The sequence below is a fragment of the Mytilus galloprovincialis genome, chromosome 4 (genome assembly GCF_965363235.1).
Source record: "Mytilus galloprovincialis chromosome 4, xbMytGall1.hap1.1, whole genome shotgun sequence".
Classification (NCBI taxonomy): Eukaryota; Metazoa; Mollusca; class Bivalvia; order Mytilida; family Mytilidae; genus Mytilus; species Mytilus galloprovincialis.
Genome location: NC_134841.1, coordinates 27,559,101 through 27,575,586, shown reverse-complemented (window position 1 = coordinate 27,575,586; position 16,486 = coordinate 27,559,101). Strand labels below are relative to the sequence as shown.

The 16,486-nt window shown below is 33.0% G+C and overlaps 2 protein-coding genes across 6 annotated transcripts in view; both read left to right on the top strand.

Moving 5' to 3' along the window:
• LOC143071757 (uncharacterized) overlaps positions 1–3,573 on the top strand; it is an 11,743-nt gene extending 8,170 nt beyond the window's left edge. For both annotated transcript variants that reach the window (XM_076246308.1, XM_076246309.1), the window contains 2 exons: positions 1,076–1,186; positions 2,771–3,573. In XM_076246308.1, the coding sequence (XP_076102423.1) occupies positions 1,076–1,186; positions 2,771–3,474 (815 nt within the window). In that variant the 3' untranslated portion in view covers positions 3,475–3,573. The remainder of the gene's footprint in view (positions 1–1,075; positions 1,187–2,770) is intronic.
• Positions 3,574–6,977: 3,404 nt separating this feature from the next.
• Positions 6,978–12,493, top strand: LOC143071755 (uncharacterized). Of its 4 annotated transcripts, none has more exons than XM_076246306.1 (3): positions 6,978–7,404; positions 8,996–9,127; positions 10,368–12,493. In XM_076246306.1, the coding sequence occupies exons 1-3, from the start codon at positions 7,080–7,082 to the stop codon at positions 10,889–10,891; spliced, it is 981 nt and encodes a 326-aa protein (XP_076102421.1). In that variant the 5' UTR covers positions 6,978–7,079; the 3' UTR covers positions 10,892–12,493. The 4 variants fall into 4 exon arrangements, 3 of the variants coding, with proteins under 3 accessions (XP_076102421.1, XP_076102420.1, XP_076102422.1); XM_076246305.1 differs by having other exon boundaries at positions 10,263–12,493; XR_012976966.1 differs by having other exon boundaries at positions 6,979–7,404; positions 8,996–9,106; positions 10,263–12,493.
• Positions 12,494–16,486: the final 3,993 nt, after the last annotated feature.

Genomic DNA, 16,486 nt, shown 5'->3' with positions numbered 1-16,486 from the left:
CTATGTTTTTTTTTTCTGGACAAATTAACAATCTATTTTTTCACGACAAGTCGAAAACAGTTTTTTTCTTTCAATTTTAGCATTACATATAGTGGCAGCTGAGGGTGAAACAAACAATTTTTTTTTTTCTCAGAATCAAAAACAAATTATTTTTTTCTCCCAAAAACTGGAAACAAACTTTTTTTCTCCAAAAAAACCCATAGCCCCCCCCCCCCCCCCCCCCCCCGAAAATCAAATGGTTGCTGCCTAAATGCATGTTTTTGATGGCTGAGATATAAGAATAATGTGTAACACTAAACTATTTTGAATGTGTGGAGGTACACAGTTTTGTATGTGCATTAAATATAAAGAAATCTCAATGAAATACTTTTATAACAGAAGCTATTAAGTGGAAGGGGTCCATGCCAGGGTCCCTGCCATGAATGCCTGTGAATCTGATATATCGGGTACAAAGTGCTTGGGTTGACCAAATATTATTATCAAATTGTTCCTGGGTAATTTATATAGGTTAATGTAGTTTTCCGTTATAAGAGAATCATTAATACTTTTTTTTAACTCAAGTGTACTTAAAATGCTTTAAAACAATAATAGTCAATAGTCCAAATCAAAAGCAGAGGAAATCCGATGAGGAAATGTTTAGAATAAATGAATAAATTAACAAAATACAACATTATTCCAACATTGACAATGCCATTGTGTAAACACGAAACATTTTTTGCAGTTCATTTATCGACAGAAATGTATTTCGTGCTGTTCTTTACATTCATTTGTTCTGCTATCTCTGATGACTGTAGTCATTGCATATGGTCACCTTGGGGAACATGTACCCATCGTTGTGGAGGAGGCAATCAAACACGTACAGGAAATAATTGTTGTCAAACATTAGTACAGAAAAGATTATGTAATGCTGTATGTGAAAATAATGGATTATTTGAGGAAAATGTGTCTGCAACGCTGGTTTCCGAGGCAAATGTTGTCAATTAGGTAAGAAGCATATTTTTTTGATTTCTTATCTAGAAGAGGTATGTAAATGATACATTAAGGTTTTTGTTTGATATGATATTTACTCTTCCAGATTGCGATGATGGTTATTTTGGTGATGGCTGTAACTCTACATGCAATTGTCCAACAAATTCAATATGTGACAAGGCAACAGGTGCTTGTCTCCAGGAAGCCTTGTCATCAGGTATGGTTATCTTGTCTTTAGTGTCATGGAAGCAAGTACATTACTTTTGGGAGTCTTGTCAGCAGGAAAGGTAATCTTGTCATCAAGGTAAGGTTATCTTGTCATGAGGTAATGTAATCTTGTCATCATGTAAGGTTCTCTTGTCATCAGGTAAGGTAATCTTGTCATTAGGTAAGGTAATCTTGTCATTAGGTGAGGTAATCTTGTCATCAGGTAAGGTTATCTTGTCATTAGGTAAGGTAATCTTGTCATCAGGTAAGGTAATCTTGTCGCAAAGTAAGGTAATCTTGTCGTCAGGTAATGTTATCTTGTCATCAGGTAAGGTAATCTTGTCATTAGGTAAGGTAATCTTGTCATCAGGTAAGGTAATCTTGTCATTAGGTAAGGTTATCTTGTGTTGTCATTAGGTAAGGTAATCTTGTCACCAGGTAAGGTAATCTTGTCATTAGGTAAGGTAATCGTGTCATCAGGTAAGGTAATCTTGTCGTCAAGTAAGGTAATCTTGTCATCAGGTAAGGTTATCTTGTCATTAGGTAAGGTTATCTTGTCTTTGCGGTCATGGAAACAACTACATGACTTCTGGAAGTCTTGTTATTAGGTAAGGTTATCTTGTATTAAAAGATAAGGAAAAAGATACATATCTTCACGAAGTCTTGTCACCAGGTAAAGTTATTTTGACTTCATGGACAACAGGTACACGTCTTCTGAAAGTCTTGTTATCAGGTAAGGCTATCTTCTTTGCAAGGACAAGGTAACACGTGCATGTCTTCTGAAAATCTTGTCATTAGATAAGGTGATCTTCTTTTCAAAAACGCATTAGTTTTTGTTGATGTGGTAAAATAAGTTGTATATATTCGCCAGTTTATTAATAGCTTGTTGACATAATACAAACATTCAGGATAATTTATGATATATACTAAGTATAATGATGCAATGTCAGATAATTAGTCTGATAATCATTTTTGCATTTTGCATTTGTTATTTATCGTTGTCTACATTGTTAAAATATTTCTGTATGCTATGGCTGTCTCTATTTGACAAAATAACCGTTGTGTATGCAATCCAATCAACACTAGATAACAAAATCAGTTTATGATCACTCAAATATCGTTAGTTACGTTAAAATGAATCTAAAATAAGTCATCTTTGTTGTTTAGGCTTGAAGAATTTTGAAAACCACATAACAAGAATCAATGAATCACGTTTATATTCTTCTAGCAAAAGACGATGCCAAACAACAATTACACATTTTTAGTAAAGTTCAAATAAAAACACTGTTGTTATGAGTTAAACTTTGTGTCTACCATAAATGCCATGTAAACATAACGATCAACATAAAATGGAGGCTTCTGAAAAAAATTCACTAATCACCGAACCTCAATCACCTGCAGAAATAGAAAAGAAAGGGCTTTGTATATAAAAAAAACCCAAGATTAAACATTTTTCAAGTTTGTCGCTGTTTAGTTCATTAATTGTCCGTACTTGAATGAAACACATTTGTAAATAGTACTTATATAAAAGAACTGCTTTCAGGAAACGTTACTAAAAATCATAACACTAATTTATTGATAATGTGTTTTGAAGGTCATGGCGTCTCAAAAGAAGAAACATCAGCCCGTCTATATATCATTATTGGAAGTGGCATCGGCGTCTTCTTTATACTACAGATTTTAATAATCGTTTTGGTTGTTGCTTACATCAAGGGTCGAAAGCGACGAAGGGCGGAGATGGATGATCGTTTAGACAAAGACAAATTTTGGTCAGGGAAGACAGCATTGGATGATTCTGAAAACCAATATGAAGAAATCCCATTTGACAAAAAGGGGAAAGACGAATCCAAAATAGCGAAGAAAGAAACTACTAAATCGATGAAACATAAAACCTCCATGAAGAAGAGTTCTATTCGAAAGGAATCTGTCAAGCTTAATGGACATAAAACTATGAAATTGGAGGACATATACCAAGGACTGGCTAAAAATGGAGACGACTGTGGATATCAGGCGTTAATTGACCCGAATGCAATGAAATACATGGCAATGAAACCTGCAGTTATTAACCTTGACAACCCTGGGTACATGTCGATGCCAGATAGTCCGGAAAAAAGTTCAAACAAGGCGATTGTTGAAACAAAGGCGGCAGAATACATGACCGTAATTGATGACGCAAAGGCGACAGAATACATGTCAATGACTGATGACACTAAGGCGATAGAATACATGTCAATGTACAATGCGTCTGGAGAAACTTGTGAAAACAAAAAGAAACTTTACAATTTTGATGTTGAATAAAGCTAGCACGAGAGTTACATTTGAAAATTGTTTCAATCAGAAAATTGTATATTTGTTCTGTTTTTGTTATGCTTCATAATAAAATTATCCTGGTATCAATATTGACCATAGTCATCTGCTGGGTTTCAGAACGATTACGTTTCATAAAACGAGCAAAAATACATATTTTTGGCTGTAAAATTTGTCGTCATTGTTTTTTCGGAATTTTTTTTAACAGACCGTGTTGGCCAAAATGTCTGATTTTTCTGATTACTTATAAGTGTGTGCCTCAGTTGATAGAAAGGAATTAGAATGCACTTGGGAAACATAGGATATTATACTAGTAGTTTAAATCATTCTATGGTTTAAAGGTTGATGAAGTGACAGCCACATTACTCATGCCTCAACCAGCATTGGCTTTTTCTCAAGTTTTCGATTTTTAACTCCAAGAAAGGAAATAAAGTTGTCACATTTTCATAAAATATCCCTAGAATATGTATAAGGACCATGAATTGTAGAATTGGATTTAGAATTTTGCTTATACATTTTGTAGAGAACCCGTCTGGAGGTCGATTGGTAACCTTTACATTTTCAATTCACCGTTAAACAATGTTTTGTTTTATTCAGAACCCATTATATACGGAATACAAACAAGAACCGAGGGAAACACACCAACTATAAGAGGTAAACAAACGAACAACCGAACACTGAAGTTAACAAAAAACCGTTATCATACATTGAAACGAACTTATTGGAAACAATTGTGATAGTCCTGACTTGATATAAGACAATTTAAGAAAAAAATATTTAATAGATTATACCGGCAACTTTCTGCGAGAATAGTTACCATATCGCCAGATGTAATTCTTCTCTGGTCTATCTTTTTTCTAAATATTCAATAGAATTGGAATATTACACCTCTGTCGATTGATTGACGTACATATTGTTATGCTGTTATGTTGCAATATATTTCCTCATTGAACCATTTGAAAAACTGTTGATTTATCGTTTCTGTGTACATGGTGAAACTACTGATGGAAAAAAGAAAATGTAGTATGATATCCAATGAGACATCTCTTCCCAAGAGACCAAATAACCGAAAGTACCAACTATAGGTCAACAACAAAGAGTTAAACCCATAACGCATAGTCAGCTTGAAAAGGCCCTGTAATGAAAAACGTAAACAGTCAAACAAGAAAACTAACGGCCTGATTTATGTAAAAAATATAAACGAAAAACAAAACGATTTTTGCTGTTGTCTACTCATTTGTCGGGTTGTCTCTTTGACATATTCCCCATTTCCATTCTCAATTTTATGATATACAGCAACAAACGACAAACACTGAATAACAGACTATGGACAGGCATATTTAGAAAGTTTGTTGGCGCAAACTCTACCCCTTACCTGAGACAGTTGTGTCACGATACAAAACAAGAATAACTATGAAATCATTAAATAGAAACAGCAAAAAACAACAACTTGACCGTTTAAAACTTTGCAGGAGTAATATAGGGAAGGTCTTTTTTTAAATATCTATTTTTTGGATGGACCAAAACATAATCAATGCTATAATCAGATTCAGATATTTTTGTATTGCCTTGTTAATGCATGTGAATTTAGAAACACACACGTTTTAAAGAAATAGCAAGTTGTTAAAATGTTTGTCGAAAATGCCACGATTTACAAAACCATATGTTGAGAACTTCAACATGACATGATTAAGAATGTTTATTTTTATCTGTTGCTATCCATGCTTAGTTTTTCCCACGCGCCAAAAAAAAATAATTTGTATTTTCAAAGGAGTACACGATTTATTTCTTCAATTTGATTTTTGCTTTGTTTTCGTTTAAAAAGATTGATTTGTTGTTTGATATTTGAAAACATTGATAGGACTTCTTACTAGTTCCCTTCTAGGGTCATAAAGATCATTGAGTATTTATGTACACAACTTGCCTGGCATCTTAAAGATGTAAATTTGAGCGTTCTAAACGAAGGTTTATTCACAAGATTGTTCTGGAAGTACAGAACGGTGATATAATTGATATTTCTGTGAAAATGTGTGATAGGTTTAAAAGTAGATTTTAAACTGTATTTACTCTAAGGTTGGAATGTAAAGCAATCAAAAGTCCATTATTCTTAGGTTGTTACTTTGTGTCATTCGTCATTCTGTTATTTGTATTTTGAATTTTGTAGTTTATCTAACTCAACTCCGATGAATATTCAAAACAGAAAATCCCTAATTAAATTGCACTTGTTTTGCTTTCTAAATATTTTTTATCTGAGCGTCACTGATGAGTCTTATGTAGACGAAACGCGCAGTGGCGTTTAAAATTATAAACCTGGTACTTTTGATATTTCATTGCAAAATCAAAAGCTCAGACACATCAAACGAATCGATAATTAGTTATCAAAGGTACCATGATTATAAATTAGTACGCCAGACGCGCGTTTCGTCTACATAAGACTAATCAGTGACGCTCATATCAAAATATTCATTAAGCCAAGCAAGTAAAAAATTCAACTGTCATATTCCTAACCTGGTACAGACATTTTCTTATGAAGACAAGGGTTGATTACACCTGGTTTAATAGTTAAACCTCTCACTTGTATAATAGTGGTTTAAAATTCCTATATATATATTAAAAATAAAATGTGAACAAAACACACAGAAATAACAGGTAAAAATCTACAAAATAGGGGTACACCTGTCAACATTGTATTATGATCTTAAATTAGAGTCTATGATATCTATGTTGTAATGGTTATATTCGTGTGGAATCCTGGTTCAAATGATTACATGCATTGAAAATAGGGATTTCAATAGCAAAACGCATGATGTTAAACCTACACCGTATGATTATAGTTAATCATAGTGTGTCCTAATGTACATAATTTGATTCCTTCATTGATTCAAAATAGATCAAGCGTCGGAATTCTCTTTTGAGTTGTTTCACTTTTTGTAACAAAGAAATGGTGAAAAAAGTGGAACAAGATGCTATTATGGATTTTTCCAGAATTGTATTCATTTTTTCAGACTTTGGAACTTGTTTGCCATCAAAATATACAAAAGACATTACCAATGTAATGTAATTATCTCCTCCTAGTTTGCAATCTTAGACTTTAATTAGATCCCTCGTTACAAACAAGAGATATCGTTATGTTCAAAATTAGATATACTTTTTATGTTTGCATCTGACATTATTAAAGACCGGATTTCAAAAACCATCTTATCCAATCTTCAGTACCAAATACAACTGTGCAACTAAATATTTTTGCTCTATGACCCCCCTCCCCCCCCCCAAAAAAAAAAAACTGAACGAGATAATAGACATGTGAGCTCAGCTAACAAGTTTTCAAGCCTTACACTATTTAAAATGATTTCCCGATATTAAAGTATATACCCGAACCACCAATTGTCCACAATAGATAATTAAGGATCGACATCAGGAAACCTATTATTGACACAACTTAAAACAATACAAAGTTGAATATGTTGTATATGCAATTGAATATACGACAAGGGACACTTATCAATGTTATCATTATTTCTGTAAACGATTATAAAGATAGCATCAACTTAAAGATGCTTTAAAAATTCATACAGCCGTTGCATATACTCAGAAGTATGATACTGTGCAAAACATTCTCTGTCTTTCTGTTATTATATAGTACAGAGGGACGTGAATGTCCAACATGTGAACTACGATACTGGGGATCTTGGGGAAATTGTGATCAGCAGTGTGGGGGAGGTATGAGGATAAGATACAGGGAGGTCTGTTGTCCAGAGATAATAGACTACCATACATGTGCTAGAGAAACATGCAAAGGCATTGTCAATCTTAGTGAAATAGTTGGGAAAGGATCATGTAATCTCGATTGCTACAATGGCGGTATATATAACGAGACATGCCAATGCAAACCTGGGTGGTCGGGAAGATGTTGTGAGACCAGTAAGTATAAAACATATGGAAATAAAAGTATGTGGACATTTGTCATTAGAACAACTTACTAGCATAAAAACCTTTTGGAAAAATGTAGCATGAATAAATAATTCCTTAACAGTATGAAAAAGTCTAACGCAGTAATTGTATTATGAATTCAGAAATGGATCGGTAAACTAATCATAACAGTATTCAACCGATCAATATAATTGAAAATTGAAAAAAATTCTCTAAAAGATCAAATTTGACAGAGACTTGCATCTTCATGCGTTTATCACAGTACTTAATACGCAAGAAATTACTAAACGTGTTGTTTTCAATATTTTATACTAAATCTTCTTAGGAAGCGATCGAAAATAGAGAAAATATAAGAATGCCTTTTAAATTAATCACTTTTAAATTTGTAGTTTCCCGTTTTTTCTTATGAAAGCCACTGTTACTCTCTTTTTACATCCAAATAATTTACAAAAGAAGCATTCAGTTCTATACTAATCGACATTAGTCAACTTATATTCTATAAGCAATATGGACATAATAACCTTTATTAACTTTGATAGTTATCTCAGTAATAGCAAATAAAATGTGTTTCATGATTTTATGTGCCTGAATGCTTTTAAAATGAAGAGGAATAAGATCAGATATAAAGAAATTTCATTACAAATATTTCGTATATAGATAGAAACTACTAAGACATATGGTTCTATTTTCCCATTTCAAAGTGCCTGTAAAGCAGAACATCAAGAAAATGGTGCTTGGGTGATCTACCCGATTGATTATAATTGTTCCGTATCGGGCGTAATTCATATACAGTGAATCCTGACTAAACCGTACCTCTTCGGGACTTAGGATTTTGTTCGGTTTCGGCCGATGTTCGGTTTTATCAGGTTCACAACGCACATAATTTGATATGACGGTGCTTACGAACATGTTTGGTTAAGACAGGTTTTCGATTTATGCAGGATTCGGTTTAGTCAGGTTTCACTGTATATTATAGTAGTTTTAATTTTAAGAGAATGGCTCATTTTAATCATGAAATTGTACTGAAAAAGCGTGATAAAGCAATGCTATTCAATTGTCTACACCCAACCATATAATAAAGGCTATAGATAAAGTCAACAGTAGTATACAGCTGTTCAAATTATAAGGAATCTATTGAGAAAAAAAAACAAACAAAATACATGAACAAAATTGTTTCAAAATTGACAGTGTGTTATTGTGTAAACACTGTCATTTGTTTTCAGTATATCTATCGAAAGCCATGTTGTTTCAGTTGCTTTTGAATTTCTTTGCTTTACTGCCTCTGAGGACTGTGGTCATTACACATGGTCACCTTGGGGAGCTATACAGAAACATGCAGGAAATAATTGTTGTCGTTATCAAAAATTAACCTATCAGTAATTTACAAGCACAGAACATAGTATGGAATAATACATGCAAAAAATATAGATTATTTAAGGGAATGTATGTCTGCAACACTGGTTTCCGAGGCAAATGTTGTCAATTAAGTAAGAAACATTAATTATTTTTCTTATCGTACTGAGCTTTGTTTATGCTGCATTTATTTATTTTTGTTTGTTTAATGTGATATTTACTCTTCCAGATTGCGATGATGGTTATTTTGGTGATGGCTGTAACTCTACTTGCAATTGTCAAACAGACGCAATATGTGACAAGGAAACAGGTGCTTGTCTTCAGGAAGCATTGTCATCAGGTATGGTTATTTTGTCTTCAGGTAAGATTATCTTGTATTCATGGACAAGAAACAGGTACATGTCTTGTAATCAGGTACGGTTATCTTGTCTTCAAAGACATGGAAATAATTCATTTTTTCTGGGAATCTTGCCATCAGGTAAGGTTATATTGTCTTCAAGGACATTTAAACAGGTACATGTATTCTGGATGTCTTTTCATTAGCTAAGGTCATCTAGTGTAAATGGACATGGAAACAGAAGAATGCCTTATGGAAGTCTTGTCATCAGGTAAGATTTTTATGTCTTCATGGACATGGAAACAAGTGCACGTATTCTGCAAGTCGTTTCACCGGGTACGATTATCTAGTCTTGAAGGACACGGAAAAAGGTTCGAGACTTCTGAAATTCTTGTCACCAGACAAATGTATCTTTTTTTTTTGAAGGAAAAGGGTTTTGTTGAAATGGCAATATCATGCCTATATATCAACTAGTTACCTTTATCATAAAAATTAAAAGATATGGAATGATTGCCAATGATCGAGGTAACTATCCACCAACGTTCAAATATAGTGGATGTAAATATCATTACTTTAAATGTAAAATAACAGAAAAACCGAACTCCGAGGAAATTTCAAAATGGAAAGTCCATTAACAAATGGCAAAATCAAAAGCGCAAACACATCAACCGAAGGGATAAAAACTGTTGTAATCCTGTCTTGGTACAGACATATTCTTATGTTGAAAATTGTGGATTAAACCTGATTTTATAGCTAGCTAAAACTTTCACTTGTATCGACAACAATGCGTGAACAAAACAAACATGCATAATAGTTTAGAATGTCAAAGTAGGGGAAGAGCAGTCAAAATTGTGTTATAATTTTAATCACATATCTGAAATAATTCAATTTTGTTATTAACAGTTAGGGATTTTTGAAAACCACACATCCCGAATCCGAACATAATTGTAATCCAGGTGCGGGATTTTCTCTCAATGCTTAAGACCCATTGTTGGCAATTGGACTGTTTTCCTCTTTCTTTAGTTAGGTTGATGTCTCTTTTACACATTCCCTATTTTCATCCTCAATTTTAAATGTAAATAGACGGATAGCAGGAAACGTATTTTTTTTTATATAACTAAAAGTCGATACACTCAATCATTTATAATGTCTTTTGAAGGTCACAGCGTCTCAAAAGAAGAAACGTCAACGCGTCTATATATCATTATTGGAAGTGGCATCGGCGTCTTCTTTATAGTACAGATTCTAATTATCATTTTGATAGATGGGTACATCCATGGCCGAAAACGACGAAAGGCGAAGATAACTGCTCGTTTAGACAAAGAAAAATTCTGGTCAGGGAAGACAGCATTGGATGGACCTGAAAACCTTTACGAAGAAATCCCATTTGACATAAAGGGGGAAAACAACAGCAAAATTTCGAAAATACATAGTGCAATATCTGTGAACAAAACCTCCGTGAAGAAGACTTCTATTAAAAATGGCATTGTAAAGGTCAAAGAAACCAAAATTTTGAAATCGGAGGACATATACCAAGGACTGGCTAAAGATGGAGGCGACTGTGGATATCAGGCGTTAATTGACCCGGATGCAATAAAATACATGGCAATGAAACCTGTGGTTATTAACCTTGACAACCCTGTTTACCTTCCAATGTCTGATAGTCAGGACAAACGTTCAGACAAGGCACTTGATAACACAAAGGCTGCTGAATACATGGCAATGTATACTGCTTCGGGAGATACTTGTGAAAACAAAAAGAAGCTTTATTATTTTGATGTTGAATGAAGCTAGAACTAGAGTTACATTTGGAAATTGTTTTTTTAGTGGGTTTTTTGTTCGTTTCGTAGTCTGGTATATGTTTTAGACTAAAAGAAATATTTTTTCAAATTGAAACCATACACGTTCGAAAATAGCAAACTACACTTCATTGACAAAATACTTCCACATGAAGAGCTAAAGCTGGTTTAGAGCAATTTGAAAAGGACAAATATATGCAACGGAGGATAACGTGATTCAAGGACTATACAATTTATGAAAACTAATGATCTAGTCTATGATGCAAACACATTACTGATGTATTCATGGCGTAAAGACCACAAGTCTTCATCCAATGGTTATTCGAAATATTTCATCACAACATGTATCTTCGTTTTTATTTTACAACTATATATAATTATATACGAATTGCCGAACGCATTTGAGATGACAAGCAGCATATATTCCCAACTTGTCAAAACTTGTGAAATTTTCCTTCATTCAACATTTTACAGTGTTACGTGCAATTCATGTCTGCAGTGTCAGTATTTTTATTTTGCAAGACAAAAGCAAGGCACTTGTTTTGCAACACGTGTAAAGCATTTTGAAGTTATTTAATTTTACTTTTAAATTCATAACTTATGGGATATTTTGATTATTATGTAATAAGAATATCAATTTCAATATACATGCTTTGCTTTATATGTTTAATATCTTTTTAAAAAACATATATGTTTTTTTGTGTATATAAAGTAACTTTTACTTTCAAAACTTATGGGATATTTTCCATTGCTTAAGTATGCATTTTAAAACTTTTTTTTATGTTATCTGATTGTTGACAAAACAAAAGTTTTGGCGGCAGTTGTGCTTTATATTAATGTCGCAACAATGCCATTCCTTATGTTTATGCCATTGTTTATGTTTTGACAAACATTTGTTTTCAAATTATTCTTATACCGAGATTGAGCCTTCAAAATATATGTAATATATTTGTTTGTGTAAAACCAAACATAAAGACCATGGTTTTTCTTGGCATTTAACAAACTCAAACTATAACTAAAAACCAGTTTCAAGACTGGAGTAGAACATTTCTCTCGTAAATTTTCAAATACATGGAAATATGCCAAAGTACTTTCTTCCTGTTAGAGTTCGATCAACTTATTAATAAGTATACACTTTTCTAACATGATCATGTGAGACTATTAACATTTGGTATCCCAAGAAACTTATATTAAACATTAGATTAAGCATATGAAGAAAAACTAATTTTCTGAAATAAAGGTTTCCTAAAAAAAAAACTATCACTTGTTTTGAATACGAGAATCTTCCAGATGAAATATTAGTCCAGGGCTTACATTTCCTATCATGATATACATAATATTAGAAGCCATCATGTTTTGGTTGACAATTATGGAGTATCTGTGTCACAGATGACCATATATATGCTCCGCTTGTCATAGCCACCACAAATTCACCCTCTTCAAGATTGTTATCAAACCAAATGCCACTTATAACTGCAATTTTAACTTTTAAACTAATGAGTATTGTTCCAAACAGGTACAAATTTAAATAATATGATGTCAATTAAAAACAGTATTTTGACTGAGAAATGAAATAAAATTGTATTATTAATCCTTGTTTTACTTAACAATAAACCAAAGAACATTTGGATATTGACAATTAAAAGTAAGGTTATCTTGTATTATATTTTCGTTTATTTTGATAAAAATTCTTTTTTTCCATCTGATTAAATTCAACTTTTGAATATTAATTTGATTTTTCTCACCAAACTTTAAAGACTTGATAACTGAGAGACCTCTACATATGTCTCAAGTAATGCTGATCGAATAACCTTTACGGCGACAACAAGGACACATAGGTTCTCATTGAAACATATGATGTTGAAAACTGTATATATATTATCATCTTTTTCCGTATATACTTGGTTAATTGAAACAGCATGTTTTCTTTAAATAGTCGTAATTTGGTTTGATATGCTGAAAAACGCGAATATCAGATGCACTTTTTCCTTGGTAATTTTTTCCCTTATAAAACATGTATTAGGGAGATGATTGATTAGTATACAAGTGGTTATGCTGTTATGTTGCAACTGTTTCGGTTCTTATATATGTATGCTTTCTTGGCTTTCCTTTTTAGTAATATATTTCTCCCATTGAAAACTTTGTAAAACCATGATTTCATCCTCTCTGTGGAACTACGTTACCATTTTGAACCCAACTTGGTTGGAGTAAATATTGAAGATCTTTTATAAAATTTCTAAATTTTGCAGAACAAAAGCATTATCATTGCTATAACAAGAAATTCTTTTTTTAAAAAAACAAGCCAGGAAGTAAGACAGACAGAACGTTGAACTAATGATATTTTACTTCGTACTTTATTTTGCCTTTTTAACTTTTTTGGATTCGATCGTCACTGATGAGTCTTTTGTAGACGAAACGCGCGTATGGCGTATATACTAAATTTAGTCCTGGTATCTATGATGAGTTTATTTAGTATTTGGTAACATGGCCTATTTTTTATTTGCAATGGATTTCTTTTTTAAATATTGATGAAAAAAGCTTCAATGCCAATTTAAAACAAGAGTGGACACTCTGGAATGTGTCACCAGCTTAACTGATCATTGGTGTATATGTTTAAGTCTGAACGATAAACGGCAAACTATAAAAATCACCTTAACTTATCATTTTAGTGACCCACGACAATGAGGTCAATTTCAGATTAATCCTGTCAGACAGACATATACACCTCACAAGTATTACATACATCCAATATAGTTGTCATATTGCTAACATGACATTATATGGTAATTGAAAAAAAAAAACAAACATAAAAACCTAACATTGACCGATGAACCATGAAAATGAGGTGAATGTCAGATTATACCTCGCAGACAGACATGAACACTTTCTAATCACACCATACACCTTATATAATTCCACCTATTGTTTATATTAAAATCATGATAAACAGACCAAAACACAAACACGTTACATTGACCAATGACCAATGAAAATTTGATCAAGGTCATCTTATACCTGCTATACAGACATGCACACCTTATAATACCATAAACCAAATATTGTAAACCAATTGATTATAGTACTTTAAAAGTAGACTAAATAATAACAAGAGGCTGTCACAACGACAGCAAACCGGATTTATTAACATTTATTTGTGTCCTGGCAATATCACAAGAACCATTACTGATGAATAGTGAAGTGAAAATCGTCATTATTGAACTTGACCTCCATTTTGTCATCAGTAACAACATATTAAAATTTGTAAAGCTTTGGTTGAATGGTTCATGAGAAAATGCACGGACACGACTGGAAACACCATTTTTCAATCTTTCAAGAACCATAACTCCTGAACGGTAAAAGTCAAAATCGTCATTATTGAACTTGACCTCCATTTTGTCATCAGTAACAACATATTAAAATTTGGGAAGCTTTGGTAGAACAGTTCATGTGTAAATACACGGACACGACTGGAAACTCTATTTTTCAATCTTTCAAGAACCATAACTCCTGAACAGTAAAAGTCAAAATCGCCATTATTGAACTTGACCTTCATTAAGTTGTCAGTAACAACATATTAAAATTTTAAAAGCTTTGGTTGAACGGTTCATGAGTTAATGCACGGACAACATTTGATTGCCGCCCGCCCGACCGACCGCCCGACCGGCCGCCCGCCGTACATCCCCAAATCAATAACCGACATTTCGGTCACAAAAATCCGGTTAAAAACTTAACAATGATGAATGAACCATGAAAATGAGGTCAAGCTCAGCCAAACCTGACAAACTATATTGTAACTCTTTCGATCATTTTATACACTACATATAGTTGTCCTACTGCTTGTAGTACCTGAGAAACGGACATTATCACGTAAATAATAAAATTACAAAAATAACGAAATCCAATGAAAAATGGAATATACAAGCTTAAACACAAAAAAACGAAAGGATAACAACAGTCATATTCCTGACTAAGTCAAGCATTTTCTTATGTAGAAAATGGTGGATTACAGCAGACTCATAGCTAGTTAAACCTCTCACTTTTATGAAACTGGCATAAATTGTATTATTTTGAAAGCAATGTGTGAACAAGGCAAACAGATATAAGAGTTTAAAAGGTCAAACATTCGGGTACAGCAGTCAACATTCGTCTCGTTTGTCATGGCAATGAGATGACCGCTATTGTCAGATTAGGGGTACAAGTTTAAAAATGAAAAGAAGAATAACAAAAATACCGAAATTCCGAGGAAAATCAAAAAAGGAAAGCCCGTGGTAAATGACAAAATGAAAAACTCAAACGAATCTAAATCAACTGTTTTATTTCTAACTTATTACAGGCATTTCCTTATGTAAAAATGGTGGATCAAACCTGGTTTTATAGCTAGTTAAACCTCTCTCTTGTATTACAACCGCATATAACTTCAATATATTGACAACATTGTGTGAGCAAATATAAGACGTGAGCAAATAAAAGACGTAGTATGTAAAAATATCAACAATGAGGCAGTTGTCTCTTTAATTTCTAGTTCTGGAGGATCTATTTATGGAACCCAATCAGAAAAGTTTGGATTGTTAATAGAAAGAAAAGAGTCGCACAATACACACTGTGCAAAGGGAGGCAAACCAAATTTTCCAAAAAATGTGCCGTATCGCCAGCTGATGGTGCTATATCAGCAGGTGCTCTATCAGCAGGTGAGTGATCTAGACCTTACTGAAAAAATCTACCTCCAAGTTCAGCAAACTGATAACTTTTTCCTCGGTATAGCATGTTTTACCTATTTGTTTTCTACTAAAGCGATAAATGTAAAGCGAATCGACTACCATTTTTATATTGAAAAGCATCGTGAATTATTAGACTTCGGGACTGGTGATATGAGGGTTGATAAATCAAAGGCTTTGTTAGAACTAATTTCAGAGCAAAAGCGAGATTTGAAATTATCAAATTAGAATCCACATGAAGTTAATATCACTACGCTAGTAAACAGTTTCACAGTATTTTTAAAACCTTTTTTCATTACGGACATACCTTTTTTTGTCGGTCTACTGGACAATCCTTTGTAGAACATGAGCAGACAATGTACCGTGTTTATGTATGGAATTTTGTGAAGTTTAGGTACCCAATAGACACACTGCAAGTCATGGGATGCCCTGTTCAATGTAATGTTCATTGAAGTAATGAAAAAAGTAAAATCACAAAAATACTGAACTTAGAGGAAAATCAATTCGGAAAGTCCATAATCACATGGCAAAATCAAATAACAAAACGCATCAAAAACGAATGGACTGATTCATCCTTATCAAATGATATGTTTTTGCATGTGCGATTAACCAATTTCTCATTTGTGTCTTATTCTTTTACAAGACGTTCGTAGTATAACGGTTTACATACAATAACAATATTATTTGAAGCTTTGTTCGCAGGAACTAAGAAACTTTTACCTTGAACAATGATTCACGAAATAAGGTGATAACCGTGTCAAACGGACGTGCAGACGTATAAGCGAAACCGTATGTCAAATATTGTAATCCTTTTTCTCATAAGTGACTCAAAAGAGTACTCACAGTTATTTAAAGTTTATAATTTTGTG

What these genes read in the sequence shown, in the direction of transcription:
- LOC143071755 (XM_076246305.1), top strand. Translation starts at nt 7,080, where the DNA reads ATGATACTGTGCAAAACATTCTCTGTCTTTCTGTTATTATATAGTACA. An exon ending in GGGAAGATGTTGTGAGACCA is followed by an intron (nt 7,405 to 8,995) that starts GTAAGTATAAAA and finishes TTACTCTTCCAG; the next exon opens with ATTGCGATGATGGTTATTTT. An exon ending in TATGGTTATTTTGTCTTCAG is followed by an intron (nt 9,128 to 10,262) that starts GTAAGATTATCT and finishes TGTCTTTTGAAG; the next exon opens with GTCACAGCGTCTCAAAAGAA.